The sequence below is a fragment of the Bufo gargarizans genome, chromosome 5 (genome assembly GCF_014858855.1).
Source record: "Bufo gargarizans isolate SCDJY-AF-19 chromosome 5, ASM1485885v1, whole genome shotgun sequence".
Taxonomy (NCBI): Eukaryota; Metazoa; Chordata; class Amphibia; order Anura; family Bufonidae; genus Bufo; species Bufo gargarizans.
This window is the reverse complement of record NC_058084.1, coordinates 56,404,931-56,424,570: the sequence shown is the minus strand read 5'-3', so window position 1 is coordinate 56,424,570 and position 19,640 is coordinate 56,404,931. Positions and strand designations below refer to the sequence as shown.

At 43.4% G+C, this 19,640-nt stretch overlaps 1 protein-coding gene across 1 annotated transcript; it reads right to left on the bottom strand.

Moving 5' to 3' along the window:
- Positions 1-1,842: 1,842 nt before the first annotated feature.
- Positions 1,843-3,864, bottom strand: LOC122939300 (tigger transposable element-derived protein 1-like). The gene is made up of 2 exons (XM_044295371.1): positions 3,792-3,864; positions 1,843-3,656 (listed from the first exon to the last, which is right to left on the bottom strand). Exons 1-2 carry the CDS (start codon positions 3,862-3,864, stop codon positions 1,843-1,845), a joined length of 1,887 nt encoding a protein of 628 aa, XP_044151306.1.
- Between the last annotated feature and the right edge of the window lie 15,776 nt (positions 3,865-19,640).

Here is a 19,640-nt window from a genome sequence, read left to right as displayed (position 1 = left end):
CCGGTATTCGGGCCTACAAAATGATACTGAACGTCCTGTCACCTATGATACCTGAGAAAGGTGTTTCATTTGGGCTTGTAGCTGGCACAGAACGACCACGTCCTCTCCCTGCAACAGGAGCTCCAACAGCACCAGCAGCACCACGACCACGGTCACGTCCCTTATTTGATGCTCTCCTCATTCTTTGACGTGACCCACCAAACTAACAGACAGATTAACTATATTAATGTCCCTGTCACATATGCAGTGCAGGTGTACCTCACACCAAAAATGGGAATATGTCACCCACCGAACTAACAGACGGATTAACTATTTTAATTTCCCTGTCAAGTATGCAGAGCACGTGTATCTCACACCAAAAATGGGTATATGTCACCCACCGAACTAACAGACAGATTAACTATATTAATTTCCCTGTCACGTATGCAGTGCATGTGTATCTCACCCCAAAAATGGGAATATGTCACCCACCGAACTAACAGACGGATTATCTATATTAATTTCTCTGTCACATACGCAGTGCACGTGTATCTCACACCAAAAATGGGTGTATGTCACCGTCCGAACTAACAGTGAGATTAACTATATTAATTTCCCTTACACGTATAAAGTGCACGTGTATCTCACACCAAAAATGGGTATATGTCACTGGCTGAACTAACAGACTAACAGACGGATTAATTATATTAATTTCCCTGTCACGTATGCAGTGCAAGTGTACCTCCCACCAAAAATGGGAATATGTGTACCTCACACCAAAAATCGCTATAGGTCACCCACAGAATTAACAGCCAGATGTATTATTATATTTCTGTTTCAGGGTGCAAAGCTGGTGTATTGAACTCACAAAAAATCATTATAGGTCACCCACAAAATAAATAGCCAGATTCCTAACCCTTTCCCTCGCTTCAGCTTCCTGCTTCATGTCCCTGCACTACTCGGAGCTGATGGGCGTTGCTACACGTGATCCAGAGGCTGGGTCACATGATGCACCGGCCAATCACAGCCATGCCATTACTAGGCATGGCTGTGATGGCTTAAAAGCTTCAAAGCTTGTTGATTGGCTACCCTGCAGCCTTTCAAAAGCTTTATTAAAAACCCAAACACCAACTCGAACCCAAACTTTTCCGGCAAAGTTCGGGTTCGCTGAACTCTACTGGTGGGAAGTAATTTTATTCTGAGGTTCATGCTGTAAAATATTGTGTAGAGTATAAACCACACCTAAGTATAATGATTTGAGGAAATCTGATGTAAAGGATATTGAGTTACCCTAACATTGATTCATGGAGTCACCTTACGTATATCAGTTTGGTTATAGGAACCATTAAAATTACATGTGCTCACTAAGTTCATTATCAGCTATGTGTACAGTGTCTTGTATAGGTGTACACCAGGATCAAAGATGGACTTAATGCTTCAACTGTGCCCAAGGGCTATAAGAAACAGGCGTGCCAACTAAACAGTGCAATAAAAGTGGTTGTCTAATGAAGCAGGGAAAATGTAGAATGACATGGTGGCTGTTGAAATAGATGGCCATCCATGTGAAGCATGCATGCATTGGGTCTGCCCAATGTAGAAGTACAGTGATACCTCGGTTCACGAACTTAATTCGTGAACTGACTCTGGTCGCGAACCGAATTGGTTGCGAACCGAGGCACATTTTCCCATAGGGTTCAATGTAAATCCGGTTAATCCGTGCTGACCTTTTTTTGGGGGTTTTTGAAGCACAAAAATATGAAACAAATTACAATACACATTAGTACAGTATAGTAATGTATAAAGAGAGGACACTAACCTTGCTTGAGATGACTTCTGGCATGGAGGAAGGCAGGTGGGAGGCAGTTATTGTTTGGAGGGAGAGTCCCCCTCCATAAGGACATCAGGGGGATCTCCTTCAGGGGTTTCCTCTCTCCTTTGTCTCCTAGCTGCAGGCTCAGTTTGTCTGAAAAATCTGTCCAATGTCACTTGTCTCTTCCTGCGCTGCATAACCCTCTGGAAATGAGAGACCACATTATCATTCATGAGATTTAGCACTCTGTTCATGACAGTTATGTTGGGGTGGTGCTTTTCAAAAAAATCATGGCACTCATTCCATTTTTGCATAATGGATTTTATGGCATCACTGCTAACCTCCTCCCTTTCTTCTTCTTCCTCAGTGGAATGCTCCTCAAGAAGTGCCTTCTGCTGCTCACCGTGGAGTTCAGAAAGTTCTTCCGTGGTCAGCTCCTCCCTATGTTCCTCAACAAGCTCTTCCACATCAGCACCATCAACGTCCAGACCCATACTCTTGCCCATTGACACAATTTCCTCCACTACCTCTGCATCAGACCCTTCAAAGTCATGTTCACGTTCAGCGACACATTCTGGCCACAGTTTCCTCCAGGCTGAATTTAGGGTTCGGGGAGTGACCTCTTCCCAGGCTTTGTCAATGAGGTTAATGCAGTGGACAACATTGAAATGTTTCTTCCAGAATTCCTTCAAAGTCAAGGACGTCTCTTCAGTGACATTAAAACACCTAGTGAAGAGCGCCTTTGTGTACAGCTTCTTGAAGTTGCAGATGACTTGCTGGTCCATGGGCTGCAGAAGTGGTGTTGTGTTGGGGGGGAGGAACTTTACCTTGATGAAGTCATACTCTGCATCCATATCATCCACCAAAGCTGGAGGGTGTGCCGGGGGATTGTCCATCAGAAGAAGGCACCTTTTAGGCAGCTGGTTATCAGAAAGATATTTTCTGACGGTGGGTGCAAACACCTCGTGCAGCCATTCCATAAACAATTGCCTTGTGACCCAAGTTTTGGCATTGGCTCTCCACATGACGGGCAATCTGGCCTTGTTCACATTTTGTTCCCTAAATGCAGGAGGGGTCTGAGAATGGTACACCAGTAGTGGTTTAATTTTTAGATCGGCACTTGCGTTGGCACACAGCAAAAGGGTCAATCTGTCCTTCATGGGCTTGTGCCCTGGTAGTGCCTTTTCCTCCTGCGTGATATAGGTTCTGTTCGGCATTTTTTTCCAGAAGAGCCCTGTTTCATCACAGTTGAACACTTGTTGAGGGACGTATCCTTCTGTCTTCATGAATTCCGCAAAGTCTAACTTGTAGGCTTCTGCTGCGGCCTTGTCAGAACTGGAAGCCTCACCATGTCTAATCACACTGTGGATGCCACTTCTCCTGCGGAATTTTTCAAACCACCCCCTACTGGCTTTAAATTCGTCACTTGCTGCACTTGTAGAGGGGCTTCTTTGCAGTAAATCACTGTGCAATTTCCTGGCTTTCTCACAGATCATAGCTTCACTAACGCTATCACCTGCCAGCTGTTTCTCATTCAACCACACCAACAAAAGTTTTTCCACCTCTTCCAGAACTTGCGTCCTCTGCTTGGTTAACATTGTTACTCCTTTTGCAACATCAGCTCCTTTGATGGCGGCTTTGTTTTTCAGAATAGTCGAGATTGTTGACTTTGCCATCTTGTACTCCGAGGCCAGATCAGTCACACGAATACCACGGTCATGCTTTTCTATAATTTCCTTCTTCAGCTCAATGGTTATTTTCTTCACAACCTTGCTGTCACCTTTACTACTGCTCTGCACTTTCTTTTTGCCACCATGCTTGCGCTGCACATTCTTGTCACCTGTATTTCCACTTTGCACATTGTCACCTGCATTTCCACTTTGCACATTGTCACCTGCATTTCCACTTTGCACATTGTCACCTGCATTTCCACTTTGCACATTGTCACCTGCATTTCCACTTTGCACATTGTCACCTGCATTTCCACTTTGCACATTGTCACCTGCATTTCTGTTCTTGTCACCTTCATTGCTGCTCCGCACTTTCTTTTTTCCACTATGCTTCTTGGGAGCCATATTGGGTGTCCAGTGAACTGTACAGTACTGTATGTGCTAAAAAGCACACCAAAAAGCACTTAAAATGTTTGCAGAGTACTCACAGCAGTACTTCTTTCTGTGTCTCTTCTTCTCTCCACGGTCTTCCTACAGGAAGTCACGACCATGTGACAGCCTGGAAATAGCATTAAAATGGCCGCGGCTCCTGTTCGTGAACCGAGGCGGAGTTCGTGAACCGGAGCATATTTTTATGAACTTTTCTGTTCGTGAACCGAGTTGTTCGTGAACAGAAGCGTTCGTGAACCGAGGTATCACTGTAGTAGCTATTCTGTATTCCCACCTATAACTTCTATATTCACCCATAAGACATGGTGTATTTATGAGACGCCATCTTTAAAGCCTGTTTACATGGTGAGCGCTATCTATTGTATATTACTTGTGGTATTGGCTAGAAGTAGTCTATAGATTTAGTGGCTTGGTTAACTGTTTGGCACACTTTAAATGTTGTCACCATGCCATCAATACACGATGCTTGGGTCTAGTTGTGAGACAGACAATTTAAGTTAAAGGGTTTGTCCCATCTGGACATTTACAGGCACATCGATAGGCTATGCCATAAATGTCTGATAGGTGTGGGCCCCACACCAAGGATCTGCTCCTATCTTAAGAACGGTGCACGCATGTGTGGTGTCCTCTCCATTCAATGCTATGGGGATGAAAATAGCAGAGGGTATACAGTAGCTACATAAAATGCAGTAAAAATTTCTGTTGAGAACAAACTTGGTTTTACCATGATTGCCATGGTTTTGTGATGTGGTTATTTGCCATGTAGTTTAAAAACATTTTATAAAATCTGAATTGTACTGAGGTGTCTTTGGTGTCAGTGTATTGATCATGGAATGGTCTTCTATGTGATAGGCAAATAAATCCTTTCTGCTAGTTTGCAATGTACATATGGGTCATATACTGGCTTCACCTTTCTCCTGATCTGACTACTCTGATGTCCCTTTCTCACTTACTTTTGTTAACTGTAGAGACAGGACAGGGTATTTAACCTGTACACGGCCTTCCTGAAGAGATTACTGTTACATCAGCTGTGAGTAAGCAGTGTGAGGTTTAAATCTCCTGGTTACAATAAACCAAAGGTTGTGATAAGAGCACATGAAAAGCAGCACTAAAAATCAACATAAATAATAAGTTTTCAGATACCTTAGGCACATGCCCTCATGTGCCTTGCTGTAAATACGGCCCTGACCCATCGACACTGCACATTGTCATTTTTAGTGGAAGTTATCTTGAAGAGAGTTCCCCTTTAAGAGATTGTGTATACTATTGTCCTAAATGACCAAAGAGAGCTTCTTATGGCCTCCAAAATGGCTCACTTTGATTGATCTTTTTGACTTCAATTTACAGTAGGAAGAGCAGCTCTAGAGTACAAACTGCAACTACTCTACATAGTAAAATTACAAACAAAGTACATGTAAAGTTTTTTTTCCCCAGTGGATTATAGTAGTCAAAATATCATCCAAACCACAACATACCTCAAAACACAAAAGACATAAGAAGCTTATTACGTGAGTTCTTTGTTGATGAGTCAACAGCTCAGATACTTCCAATTATTCTCAGCTATTCATCAACGTGGTTAGCGCAGCAATCGCTTCCAGAACAGAAGGTTTTATTACTTTCTCTATCAATACCTTCCAAATGTAATAAATAGTCTGTGTCACATTAATCTAGACCTCCATGTGTAGAAGATGTGGGTGATAATGGAACAGAGAAACCTCCTTGTAAATGTCAGATAGATGTAAAGTAGATGTAATAGTTAGCGGATTAGATTTCTTCTAAGTGATCGGGTTACAGTTAAATAGGTAACATAATATAGTTACAATAATTTTTTTTAATAATAGTATTTTTCCAGTAGTTTTATTAAAGTAGAATCCACATTGGATGTTAGAGAGTTGCTTAATGGGATGTTAATCTATGGGGGACCTTTATGCCTAGATTTCCCACGTGGCCGAACATTTGGAGGGAAGCATACTTAGTTGCTTGGGTTCCTGCCACTTTGGTCCCCCAGAATGACTGCCTCACTCTGACCCCTGCCTATAAACATTCTGATTGACACGAGTCACGTGGCCTCTGCTTGACCTGTACCCTCCCTGCCCTCGCCATGCCTCTTTTTCATCAAAGTGGCAAAGTAGATGGAGAAATGCCACTTAAGCAACAAATTGTGTGGAAAAATTCGCAAACAAATAGTTTGCAACTTTTTCATGCCAGAAAACTGGTAGGAAATTTATGATTTCCCTGTTTCCTGGTATATGATTCTCCGCTGGCTTTGGAGTAGTCCAAAGCCAGATCTGTTGGTTGACACAGTAGTTCCACACCCATGTCAAAACAATAGCTTTCTCGTTTTCTGCAGCTGCCAATAGGAGGAGTTTATTACATACTGTATATACACTCACCTAAAGAATTATTAGGAACACCTGTTCTATTTCTCATTAATGCGATTATCTAGTCAACCAATCACATGGCAGTTGCTTCAATGCATGTAGGGTTGTGGTCCTGGTTAAGACAATCTCCTGAACTCCAAACTGAATGTCAGAATGGGAAAGAAAGGTGATTTAAGCAATTTTGAGCGTGGCATGGTTGTTGGTGCCAGACGGGCCGGTCTGAGTATTTCACAATCTGCTCAGTTACTGGGATTTTCACGCACAACCATTTCTAGGGTTTACAAAGAATGGTGTGAAAAGGGAAAAACATCCAGTATGCGGCAGTCCTGTGGGCGAAAATGCCTTGTTGATGCTAGAGGTCAGAGGAGAATGGGCCGACTGATTCAAGCTGATAGAAGAGCAACGTTGACTGAAATAACCACTCGTTACAACCGAGGTATGCAGCAAAGCATTTGTGAAGCCACAACACACACAACCTTGAGGCTGATGAGCTACAACAGCAGAAGACCCCAGTGGGTACCACTCATCTCCACTACAAATAGGAAAAAGAGGCTACAATTTGCATGAGTTAACCAAAATTGGACTGCTGAAGACTGGAAAAATGGTTTCTTGAACATGACAATGAGTTCACTGTACTAAAATGGCCCCCACAGAGAATGAGACAAACATACGGTCTGTGCAGCTTTTCTTATTCGGTGTAGTGTGAATATGAAGTTTTATTCTGCCAGATTCTACTCTTGCAAGTGCCTAGGGCAGAGCTTCACCTTGAAGTGCTCTCTTCATCGAGATGCTTCACAGCCCCTGTCCTCTGCTCTGAGTGACAGCAATAGTGGTCTCTTTGTTGCATGCTACAATACTCAGAGCAGAAGGGAGCAGCCCTGCCCTGGGCACTTACGGGAGCAGAGTCTGGCAAAATTTACACTACACCTGATAGGAAAAGCTGCACAAAAGGTACGTTTGTCTTGCTTTCCCCGGCTTCTATCTAGTGTTGTTTACAGTTTACCATGGTTAAAAGTGCTGAAAGATGCACTTTAATCTCAATCATAACACAGTATGCCATAAGCTTCTAAGCTCTCTCTAGTGATAGCAGCAAGTATCCACAAGTTTAGCATTTATGTGACAACTGTGGGTGTGGAATCACTGAGTTAACCAACAGTCTCCTGGTATTCATCCTTTAACTCCTATTCAGGGATTTTGACTTTACTGCAGGGGAACCACCAGGCCGCTACTTCCTGGAGTAGTCTGTGTGGTTGAAAGCTGACCCACAGAGTTCAGGAACACTGGTGTGGGGCACTGAGGGATCAGGAAAAACTGCAGGTAGTGACAGGATGAGGTCAGGGCATGCAGAGTATGAGCAATCCAATAAACAGTCCGAGGCAGTGGATAGTAAGGATCCAGAAATCGGGCAGAAGTCAGTACACGGGCAGACAAATGGATGCATCACACTTTATCAGGGAGCTAGAAAGTTAGTCCGGCTTGCCCGGAAGAGCGGAAAGTGGATTTGGTGCCCTGTATCAGAAAAATAGAAGAGACCGGGCTCATTTTTACCTTAAGGACCAGGCCATTTTTTACAAATCTGACCACTGTCACTTTATGTGGTGATAACTTTAAAACGCTTTGACTTATCCAGGCCATTCTGAGATTGTTTTTTTGGCACATATTGTACTTCATAACACTGGTAAAATGAAGTAAATACCTACAAAAATAGTTATTACTTTACATTCCCCATATGTCTACTTCATGTTTGGATCATTTTGGAAATGACATTTTATTTTTTGGGGATGTTACAAGGCTTAGAAATTTATAAGCAAATCTTGAAATTTTTCAAAAACCCACTTTTTAACCCCTTAAGGACACAGGGCGTACAGGTACGCCCTTGTGCCCTGGTACTTAAGGACACAGGGCGTACATGTACGCCCTGTGCATTTTCAATCACCGCCGCGCGGCCGGCGGCGATCGGAACCCCGTGCCTGCTCAAATCATTGAGCAGGCACTTGGGGCAAATGCGTCGGGGGGTCCGGTGACCCCCCCATGTATGCGATCGCAAAAAACCGCAGGTCAATTCAGACCTGCGGTTTTCTGCGTTTCCGGGTTATTCGGGTCTCTGAAGACCCGATAACCCGGAACAGGATGGTGATGGTGGTGTGATTTCACTCCACCAATCACCATCCAGCGATCCTGAGTGGTGATGGTGACATCACCACTCAGGATCGCTTTCTGATTGGTCAGGGGGCGGTGCGGCGGCAGATTCAAAAGAGGCAGGCGCCCCTCTCCTCCTCCTTTTGTGTTCCAGCGCCGGAGGAGAGAGGAGCTGCCTGCTTGTGTCCACCATCGCTGCCAGCACCCCTGATCTGTGCCCCCAGGACCCGATCTGTGCCCCAGCACCCCATCAGGTACATAGGGACAGCTAGGGAAAGTTTGGGATAGGCAGGGAAAAAAAAGGGAAAGTTAGTTTTTTTTTACTTTTTATTGCATCACCCTAGTTAGGGTGTCTGGGGTCCACAGCACAGCTGTGTGACCCTAGACCCCCCAGGGGTGCTGCCACTTGCCCCCCTCCCCCTGCCACTTGCCCCCCCCCCCCACCTTTTTTGGGGTGCTTTTTTTTTTTTTTTTTTTTTTTGAGTTCGCTGACTGTGACCGGCACTTAGCGTCCGGCCACTGTAAGCGCATCGCACACCCCACCGCTGATCAACTTCGGACGGTTGATCAGCAGTTTTGAATTTTTTTTCCTCACTTTTTTGCCCTTTTTTTAGTTAGTTTTATTTATTTTTTTCTGTTAGTTTTAGGGTGAGTTCGTGAACACCCGTGCCCCCTCACACACGCACACCAAATAAAGAGTTACACACACGCACATATACACGCAGACACACACTCCCCTATGGCCCGCCGGACGTTCTCGGCCGAGGAGGCATACGCCCAGCTTGCCTCCGAGTCCGAGAGTCCCAGTGAGGATGAGGATGACCCCACATTCCTGTTGTCATCCGCATCCTCCTCATCATCTAGCGATGATGATGAGCCCCCAAGGCGGCGGAGACGCCGCCAGGCGGAGCAAGGGGACCGCCATGTTAGGGACCCTGTGGCCCACACTAGTACGAGCAGCTCTGGGGCTCGTACTGGTTTCCCGGCCCACCAGTTAAATCCACCGGAGCACCCTGCCGGTGAACTTGTCTGGTGTAGCCCAGAGCGATACGAGCCCGTGATTCCTGATTTTGTAGGCCAATCAGGAATCCAGATTTCCACAGTGGGCTACACTGAATATGACTTTTTTTGTCATTTTTTCAGTGACTCACTGGTAAATCTGATGGTGGAGCAGACGAATCTGTACGCCCAACAGTTCGTCGCTCAACACCCGGGCTCCTTTTTGGCCAGGCCCGGTGGCTGGACGCCGGTCAGTGCAGCCGAAATGAGGACATTTTGGGGCCTCGTGCTGCATATGGGCCTGGTCAAGAAACCCAGTGCCAGGCTGTACTGGAGTGGGGACGTCCTATATCAGACCCCACTTTACAGTACGGTTATGACACGCTCCCGGTTTGAGGCCATCAGGAAATGTCTGCATTATTCCGATAATGCAGCATGTCCACCCCGAGGTGATCCTGCCCATGACCGTCTGTACAAGATACGGCCGGTCATCGATCACTTTGGGGCCAAATTCATGGAGGCCTATGTACCTGGAAGGGAGGTCGTGGTTGATGAGTCTCTCATTGCGTTCAAGGGGAGACTCATTTTCCGCCAGTATGTGCCTTCCAAGCGGGCGAGGTATGGCGTGAAGCTATACAAAATTTGTGAGAGTACCTCAGGGTACACTTACAAATTTCGTGTGTACGAGGGGCGAGATTCCCGGATTCAACCACCAGAATGTCCCCCCACTCTGGGTGTTACCGGGAAACTCGTGTGGGACCTTATGTACCCACTGCTGGATAAGGGTTACCACTTGTACGTGGATAACTTTTATACCAGTATCCCCTTGTTCCAGTCCCTTGCCGCCAGATCCACGTCCGCTTGTGGGACCGTGCGGAAAAATCAACGCGGCCTCCCTGCCCACCCCCTCCAGGTACCCATCCCCAGGGGTGAGACCCGTGCCCTTACCACTGGAAACCTGTTGCTGGTCAGGTATAAGGACAAGAGGGATGTCCTTATGCTGTCCACAATTCATGGTAACGGCATCACCCCTGTCCCTGTGCGAGGTACCGCGGCAACGGTCCTCAAGCCCGATTGTATCGTCGCCTACAATCGGTATATGGGAGGAGTTGATCTCTCGGATCAAGTCCTCAAGCCATATAACGCCATGCGCAAAACCCGGGCATGGTACAAAAAAGTTGCGGTCTACTTGGTGCAGGTTGCCATGTACAACTCTTTTGTACTATCCCGAAGCGCTGGCAGCACAGGGACATTCCTCCAGTTCTATGAGGCAGTCCTCAAGGCCCTGATCTTTTCGGACCGGGAAAGAGCAGGCCGGAGTACCTCGGGAACTGTAGGCGCCCGGATCGTCCCTGGCCAACACTTTCCAGGTGTGGTCCCCCATACTGGAAAGAAGGGACGAACCCAAAAAAAGTGCAGAGTGTGTCGCAGGAGGGGGATACGGAAGGACACGACTACTCAGTGCGACACATGCCCCGATCATCCGGGCCTCTGCATTGACGGTTGCTTCAGGGAGTATCACACTTCCATGGAGTACTAAATTTATATCCCAATTTAGGACTGACATGGGATAAAAAAAAAAAATGGTTCTCAGACTTGAGACACCCAAAAAAACTAAAATAATTTATTAAAAGTAGACATAGGTATTGCCGCGTCTGTAATAATCTCCTCTATAAAAATGCCCCATGACCTAACCCCCCAGATTAACACGGTCCAGAAAAAAAAAAAAGGTGCAAAAAAAGTTTTTTTTTGTCACCTTACATAATAAAAAGTTTAATAGCAAGCGATCAAAAAGTCATATAGCCCCCAAATTAGTGCCAATACAACCGTCATCTCATCCCGCAAAAAATGAGCCCCCACATAAGATAATCAGATAAAAAAAAAAATTGAAAATGACCCTTAGACTTTAGAGATACAAATTTTTTTTTAGGGTATCAAAAAGGATAATATAGTCTAAAACCTAAATTATTGTAAAAAAAAAGTTGACTTATTAGGTATCGCCACGTCCGTAAGAATCTCCTCTATAAAAATACCCCATGACCCAACCCCCCAGATTAACACAGTAAAAAAAAAAAAAAAAAAATAGGTGCAAAAAATTTTTTTTTTGTCACCTTACATAACAAAAAGTTTCATAGCAAGCGATCAAAAAGTCATATAGCCCCCAAAATAGTGCCAATAAAACCGTCCGCTCATACCGCAAAAAATGAGCCCCCACATAAGATAATTGGCTAAAAGAAAATTAAAAAAATTACACTTAGACTTTAGAGATACCCAAATAAAAAGTTGTATCAAAAAAGATAATATAGTCAAAAACCTAAATAATTGTAAAAAAAAGTAGACTTATTAGATATTGCCGCGTCCGTAAGAATCTCCTCTATAACAATATCCCATGACCTAACTACCCAGATTAACACGGTTAAAAAAAAAACAAAAAAACGGGGCCAAAACCGCTATTTTTGGCACTTTTCCATTTCAGTCCGTTTTTTCCGGTAAGAAAACAAGGGTTAACAACCAAACAAAAGTTAAAATTTATTACCCTGATACTGCAGTTTACAGAAACGCCACATTTGTGGTCGTAAACTGCTGTATCCGTAAAAGGGAGGCTGCAAAAGGAAAGGACCGACATGGTTTCTGGAAGGCCGATTTTGATGGCCTTTTTTATTGACACCATATCCCTTTTGAAGCCCCCCTGATGCCCCCCTAGAGTAAAAACTCCCTAAAATTGACCCCATCTAAGAAACTACACCCCTCAAGGTATTCAAAAATGATTATACAAACTTTATTAACCCTTTAGGTGTTCCTCAACAGTTAATGGCAAATGGAGATGAAATATCAGAATTTCAATTTTTGGTAACCTTACCTCACAAAAATGTAATATAGAGCAACCAAAAATTATATTTACCCTAAAAATACTCCCCCAAAAAATGCCACCTTATCCCGTAGTTTCCAAAATGGGGTCACTTTTAGGGAGTTTCGACTCCAGGGGTGCATCAGGGGGGTTGAAACAGGACACGGTGTAAATAAACCGGTCCATAAAAATCAGCCCTCCAAAAACCAAACGGCGCACCTTTCACTCTACGCCCCGCTGTGTGGCCGTACAGTAGTGTACGGCCACATATTGGGTATTTCTGTAAACGGCAGAGTCAGGGTAATAAAGATACAGTCTTGTTTGGCTGTTAACCCTTGCTTTGTTAGTAGAAAACATGGGTTAAAATGGAAAATAAGGCAAAAAAATGAAATTTTCCAATTTCATCCCCATTTGCCAATAACTCTTGCGCAACACCTAAAGGGTTAACGACGAATGTAAAATCAGTTTTGAATACCTTGAGGGGTGTAGTTTCTTAGATGGGGTCACTTTTAGGGAGTTTCTACTCTAGGGGTGCATCAGGGGTCTTCAAATGGGACATGGTGTAAATAAACCAGTCCATAAAAATCAGCCCTCCAAAAACCAAACGGCGCACCTTTCACTCTATGCCCCGCTGTGTGGCCGTACAGTAGTTTACGGCCACATATTGGGTGTTTCTGTAAACGGCAGAGTCAGGGCAATAAAGATACCGTCTTGTTTGGCTGTTAACCCTTGATTTGTTAGTGGAAAAAATGGGTTAAAATGGAAAATTAGACAAAAAAATGAAATTTGCAAATTTCATCCCCATTTGCCAATAACTCTTGCGCAACACCTAAAGGGTTAACGACGAATGTAAAATCAGTTTTGAATACCTTGAGGGGTGTAGTTTCTTAGATGGGGTCACTTTTAGGGAGTTTCTACTCTAGGGGTGCATCAGGGGTCTTCAAATGGGACATGGTGTAAATAAACCAGTCCATAAAAATCAGCCCTCCAAAAACCAAACGGCGCACCTTTCACTCTACGCCCCGCTGTGTGGCCGTACAGTAGTGTACGGCCACATATTGGGTATTTCTGTAAACGGCAGAGTCAGGGTAATAAAGATACAGTCTTGTTTGGCTGTTAACCCTTGCTTTGTTAGTAGAAAACATGGGTTAAAATGGAAAATAAGGCAAAAAAATGAAATTTTCCAATTTCATCCCCATTTGCCAATAACTCTTGCGCAACACCTAAAGGGTTAACGACGAATGTAAAATCAGTTTTGAATACCTTGAGGGGTGTAGTTTCTTAGATGGGGTCACTTTTAGGGAGTTTCTACTCTAGGGGTGCATCAGGGGTCTTCAAATGGGACATGGTGTAAATAAACCAGTCCATAAAAATCAGCCCTCCAAAAACCAAACGGCGCACCTTTCACTCTATGCCCCGCTGTGTGGCCGTACAGTAGTTTACGGCCACATATTGGGTGTTTCTGTAAACGGCAGAGTCAGGGTAATAAAGATACAGTCTTGTTTGGCTGTTAACCCTTGATTTGTTAGTGGAAAAAATGGGTTAAAATGGAAAATTAGACAAAAAAATGAAATTTTCCAATTTCATCCCCATTTGCCAATAACTCTTGCGCAACACCTAAAGGGTTAACGACGAATGTAAAATCAGTTTTGAATACCTTGAGGGGTGTAGTTTCTTAGATGGGGTCACTTTTAGGGAGTTTCTACTCTAGGGGTGCATCAGGGGTCTTCAAATGGGACATGGTGTAAATAAACCAGTCCATAAAAATCAGCCCTCCAAAAACCAAACGGCGCACCTTTCACTCTATGCCCCGCTGTGTGGCCGTACAGTAGTTTACGGCCACATATTGGGTGTTTCTGTAAACGGCAGAGTCAGGGTAATAAAGATACAGTCTTGTTTGGCTGTTAACCCTTGCTTTGTTAGTGGAAAAAATGGGTTAAAATAAAAAATTTGACAAAAAAAAGAAATTCTCAAATTTCATCCCCATTTGCCAATAACTCTTGTGCAACACCTAAAGGGTTAACAACGTATGTAAAATCAGTTTTGAATACCTTGAGGGGTGTAGTTTCTTAGATGGGGTCATTTTTGGGTGGTTTCTATTATGTAAGCCTCGCAAAGTGACTTCAGACCTGAACTGGTCCCTAAAAATGTCGTTTTTGTAAATTGCTGAAAAATTTCAAGATTTGCTTCTAAACTTCTAAGCCTTATAACATCCCCAAAAAATAAAATATCATTCCCAAAACAATTCAAACATAAAGTAGACATATGGGGAATGTAAAGTCATCACAATTTTTGGGGGTATTACTATGTATTACAGAAGTAGAGAAACTGAAACTTTGAAATTTGCAAATTTTTCCAAAAATTTGTTAAATTAGGTATTTTTTGGTGCAAAAAAAAATATTTTTTTGACTTCATTTCACCAGTGTCATGAAGTACAATATGTGACGAAAAAACAATCTCAGAACGGCCTGGATAAGTCAAAGCGTTTTAAAGTTATGAGCACTTAAAGTGACACTGGTCAGATTTGCAAAAAATGGCCTGGTCCTAAGGTGTAAAAAGGCTGTGTCCCTAAGGGGTTAAGGACCAGTTCAAGTCTGAAGTCACTTTGTGAGACTTACATAATTGAAACCACCCAAAAATGACCCCATTCTAGAAACTACACCCCTCAGGGTATTCAAAACAGATTTTACAAACTTTGATAACCCTTTAGGTGTTCCACAAGAATTAATGGAAAATAGAGATACAATTTCAAAATTTCACTTTTTTGGCAGATTTTTCATTTTAATAATTTTTTCCAGCAAGGGTTAACAGCCAAACAAAACTCAATATTTATGGCCCTGATTCTGTAGTTTACAAAAACACTCCATATGTCGTCTTAACTGCTGTACGGGCACACGGCAGGGCGCAGAAGGAAAGGAATTGCCATACGGTTTCTGGAAGGCAGATTTTGCTGGACTGTTTTTTTGACACCATGTCCCATTTGAAGCCCCCCTGATGCACCCCTAGAGTAGAAACTCCAAAAAAGTGACCCCATTTTAGAAACTACGGGATAGGGTGGCAGTTTTGTTGGTACTAGTTTAGGGTACATATGATTTTTGGTTGCTCTATATAATTTTTTTTGTGAGGCAAGGTAACAAGAAATAGCTGTTTTGGCACCGTTTTTATTTTTTGTTATTTACAACATTCATCTGACAGGTTAGATCATGTGGTATTTTTATAGAGCAGGTTGTCACAGACGCGGCGACACCTAATATGTATACAATTTTTTTATTTATGTAAGATTTACACAATGATTTAATTTTTTAAACAAAAAAAATCATGTTTTAGTGTCTCCATATTCTAAACTATAGTTTTTTATTATTTAGGCGATTGTCTTAGGTAGGGGCTCATTTTTTGCGGGATGAGGTGACGGTTAGATTGGTACTATTTTAGTGGGCATATGCCTTTTTGATCGCTTGCTGTTGTACTTTTTGTGATGTAAGGTGACAAAATATTGTTTATTTAGCACAGTTTTTGTTTTTTATTTTTTACGGTGTTCATCTGAGGAGTTAGGTCATGTGATATATTTATAGAGCTGGTCGATACTGGCGCGGCGATACCTAATATGTCAACTTTTTTTACCAATTTTCTTTTTACTTTATTTGGGGGAAATTACGTTTTTAGTTTTTTTTTACTTGAAACTTAAAATTTTTTGGGGGGGGGAAACTTTATTTTTTCAACTTATTTTTCACTTAATTTTTTGTCCCACTTTGGGGGTCTGATCCCCTTTACAATGCATTCCAATACTTCTGTGTGTATTACTCATACAGCTACCTGCCTGTGAGATCCAGGGGGCTGGATCTCACAGGCTCGTCACCGAAAGGCAGCGCCGATGCCTTCCATGCCATTGGGTCCCTATTACAGCTGCACGGGGACCTGATGGCACCTCCGACTGCCTGGGGGGTCACGGAACCCCCCGCACATTGTCCCAGGGTGCCTGCTCAATGATTTGAGCACGCACCCAGTTCCAATCACCGCCCGCCGAGCGGCGATCGAAATTACACATAATGTACCGGTACGTCATGTTTCCCCAACAGGTTCAAATAACGTTTGAACTAAGGCTAGAGTTTTTTGCTGGTCCGTCATGGATCTGCAAAAACGCTTCCATTACAATAATACAAACATGAACGGATCCGGTTGTATTATGTCTTCTATAGCCATGATGGATCCGTCTTGAACACCATTGAAAGAAAATTAGGGACAGATCCGTTTTCTATGGTGTCAGAGAAAACGGATCCGTCCCCATTGACTTACATTGCTGATCTGTCTTGCTCCGCACTACATCGCGGACAAAAAAACACTGCTTGCAACGTTATTCTGTCCGTGATGGGAACGCAACCAAATGGAACGGAATGTATTCTGGTGCTCTCCGTTTCCTTCAGTTCAGTTTTGTCCCCATTGGAAATGAATGGGGACAAAACAGAAGAGTTTTTCTCCGCTATTGAGATCTTATGACGGATCTCAATAGAGAAATTGAAAACGCAGATGTGAAAGTAGCCTTATTTCTGTCAGGTGGCTTCCTCTTTTTTAGCCACTTGGAAACCATCAGCAAGCTGGTCAGACTTTATTATTGTGTCTTGCTAATACTTTTTGTGTACTACCAAAAAAAGACAAATCATCATCAGCAGTCTGCTACAATGTATCAGTCTGGAGTCCAGAGCATTGTCTACACTAGATACTATTGTATGTACTTCTCTGGACTAAGAGTCCATTCACACGTCCGTAGTGTATTGCGGATCCGCTGTACACCCGGCCGGCACCCCCATAGAAATGCCTATTCTTGTCTGCACCCGAGCATCGGGAAGTGTTCTACACAAGCACTTTGGTGCTCGATCAACACTAATTCTAATGTGCTCCTTTTTCTTGTATTTAAACATAACAAGTTTTTAAGAGTCAGGATACCTACTTTTTTCATATTTGGATTGTGTTCTCATTCACTGACAGCAAACGTATCTTGAAAATATAGAGGAACTAAAACACAAAGCATATTAGAAGGTTAGGGGTTAAACCTTCTTTACAAAAAACCTGGAAACCCTTTAGGTACTCTATGACGACTGGTTGACAACCCCAGTAACAGCTGGAAAGGCGGTCATATATTAAAATGTCGAATATGGGGTTAACCTTTTATTATAACTGATCTGCTCTACACATAGACATACAATATGATTTTGCTGGAGGCCCAATGGCCACACTTGGCTGGCAGGAGACTCATGTAAACATTTTGTACCTTCCACATCAGAGCTGTTGCTTTCTTGAACTTTGCCTGGTAATCGCGTCCAACATGCCACATCTGTATTTTCACTCGGCGTGTTTATTGGCCTGTGTAGACTGCTTGTAAATTCAAATAAACACAGTTACACTTCTGGTTGATATACCGCATAGGACTGATGTCATCTTCAAAAAAAAAATACGAATATGGGCGTGAAATATAGAGCAATAACCCATGTCTAGGCATGACTTTGCATTGCTCGGTGGTATGCAATGCAATGGGGCCAAGTCGTTGTCTTCCATTTATATATGGGCCGACATATGAGAGGCCCTATGCAAAAACAGCAACCCCCCCAGCCACTTCCCTGCCAGCATACCTGCAACTTCCATCATGTATTTAAAATGAATAACTGCAGTAAAAAAATGATTTCTTGTTATCTATTAAAGTCAATAGAAAAATATTGTGCAGTTTATTACAAACCTTTTGGACAATTTTTTTCTGATTTTTTCCCCTGATTTTTTCCTAATGCTACCAAAAACACTTGAAAAACACTTGAAATTCATGTCCCTTTTTTAAACATTTAAAAACTATAAAAATACCATGGGTGAGGGAGCAATGGTAATACCCCTGGTAGTCTAGGGCCCTGAACAGGGAAATGTTTACATCCCTTTGTGATGTAGATCAAGTGAAGGGTTTTATGGTTTTATCTGTGTAGGGGGTTGTTGGTAACATTATTGGTGGTCCAGGGCAGTAAAGTGTAACATTGCTGATGGGTGGTCTAGGGCAGTGAAGTTGTTAGTGATAACATTCCTAACGGAATGTGGCAAGGATGGGATTTAAAAATTATTTTCTTGAAAGACCAGGGCAGGGAAAAGAGATAATCCCTGGTGGTCTAGGGCAGTGATGGGGTTAATGATAACATTACTTGTGGGATATGGCAGTGACGGCATTAACAATACAATTTTTAGTGGGCTAGGAAAGTGAAGAGGTTGATAATGACATAGCTGGTGGTCTAGAGCAGTGAAGGGATTAGTGATAATATTCCTGGTGGTCCAGGGCAGTAAAGTGTAACATTGCTGATGGGTGGTCTAGGGCAGTGAAGTTGTTAGTGATAACATTCCTGGTGGCCTAGGGCACTGAAGGGGTTAACTGTCTGTACCTAAAAGGGTTGTGCCACTATAAGCACTTACCACATATCTACAGGACAGGTGATATGTATGAGAACAGGTTCTCGGAGTCCATGGGGTGATAGGAGTGATAGGTTAGGGTTAGGGAACTGCCGGAGTGTCACCGCCAGACATCTGAGAAGCTCTGACAGACGTTCTTCACAACCTCCTGCCTGAGGTTCTTTTGTTTTGTCATCTCGTTTCCCTCTCTCAGCTGTCATCTAGTTGCACTGATTGCATCCCTTAAATCCCCTCCCATACTGCATCACTTTGCGGTTTATACAACTTCCTGGAGTGTGCTACAGCTAGAAGCTGTTTGCCTGTGGGCTTGATCCTGGGTAACCCTGACTCCCTCCGTATTAAGTGTAGGGAGCCGGTGGTCGTGTCCCCTCACTATTATAGGGTGTTCAGGTGTCATACTGTCGAGGAACGAGGGTATGCAATTTTCTACCATTGAGATTTTTGCATAGGCTGAGCAGTAAGGGAGAGAGCTAGGGCTCTTACATGGCTTACCCTCCTGTTCCTTAGTTTTGGATCAAGTCAGTCGGATCTTCATTTGTTTCTTCTAGTTTTCTGTAACGCCATCCGTGACATTATAAACCGCCAAAACTGTCTCAAGCATGGATCCGGTTTCACATTTGACTGAATGCATGCAGGGTATTTCATTGGAGGTAGCAGATCTCCGTAAAACTGTATATCAGTTTTAGGTGACCGTTTCAGCTTGCGTTCATGGAGTTTGTTCTGAGTCTAAGATCTCGCTCCCGGATACGTTCTCCGGGGGTAGTGAGAATTCTTTTCGTTTTAGAGAGGCTTGCAAACTCCATTTTCACCTTCTTCCCCATTCCTCTGGTGATGAGGAGCAGAGGGTGGGGATCATCATCTTGCTGCTCAGGGATAACGCTCAGTCCTGGGCCTTATCGCTGCCGGTGGGGGCATGGCCCCTCCGTTCA

Coding starts and splice junctions, on each gene's coding strand:
- LOC122939300 (XM_044295371.1), bottom strand. CDS start 3,864: ATGGCTCCCAAGAAGCATAGTGGAAAAAAGAAAGTGCGGAGCAGCAAT. Junction 3,657..3,791: donor TGACAAGAACAGAAATGCAG/GTGACAATGTGC, acceptor GTGGAAATGCAG/GTGACAATGTGCAAAGTGGA.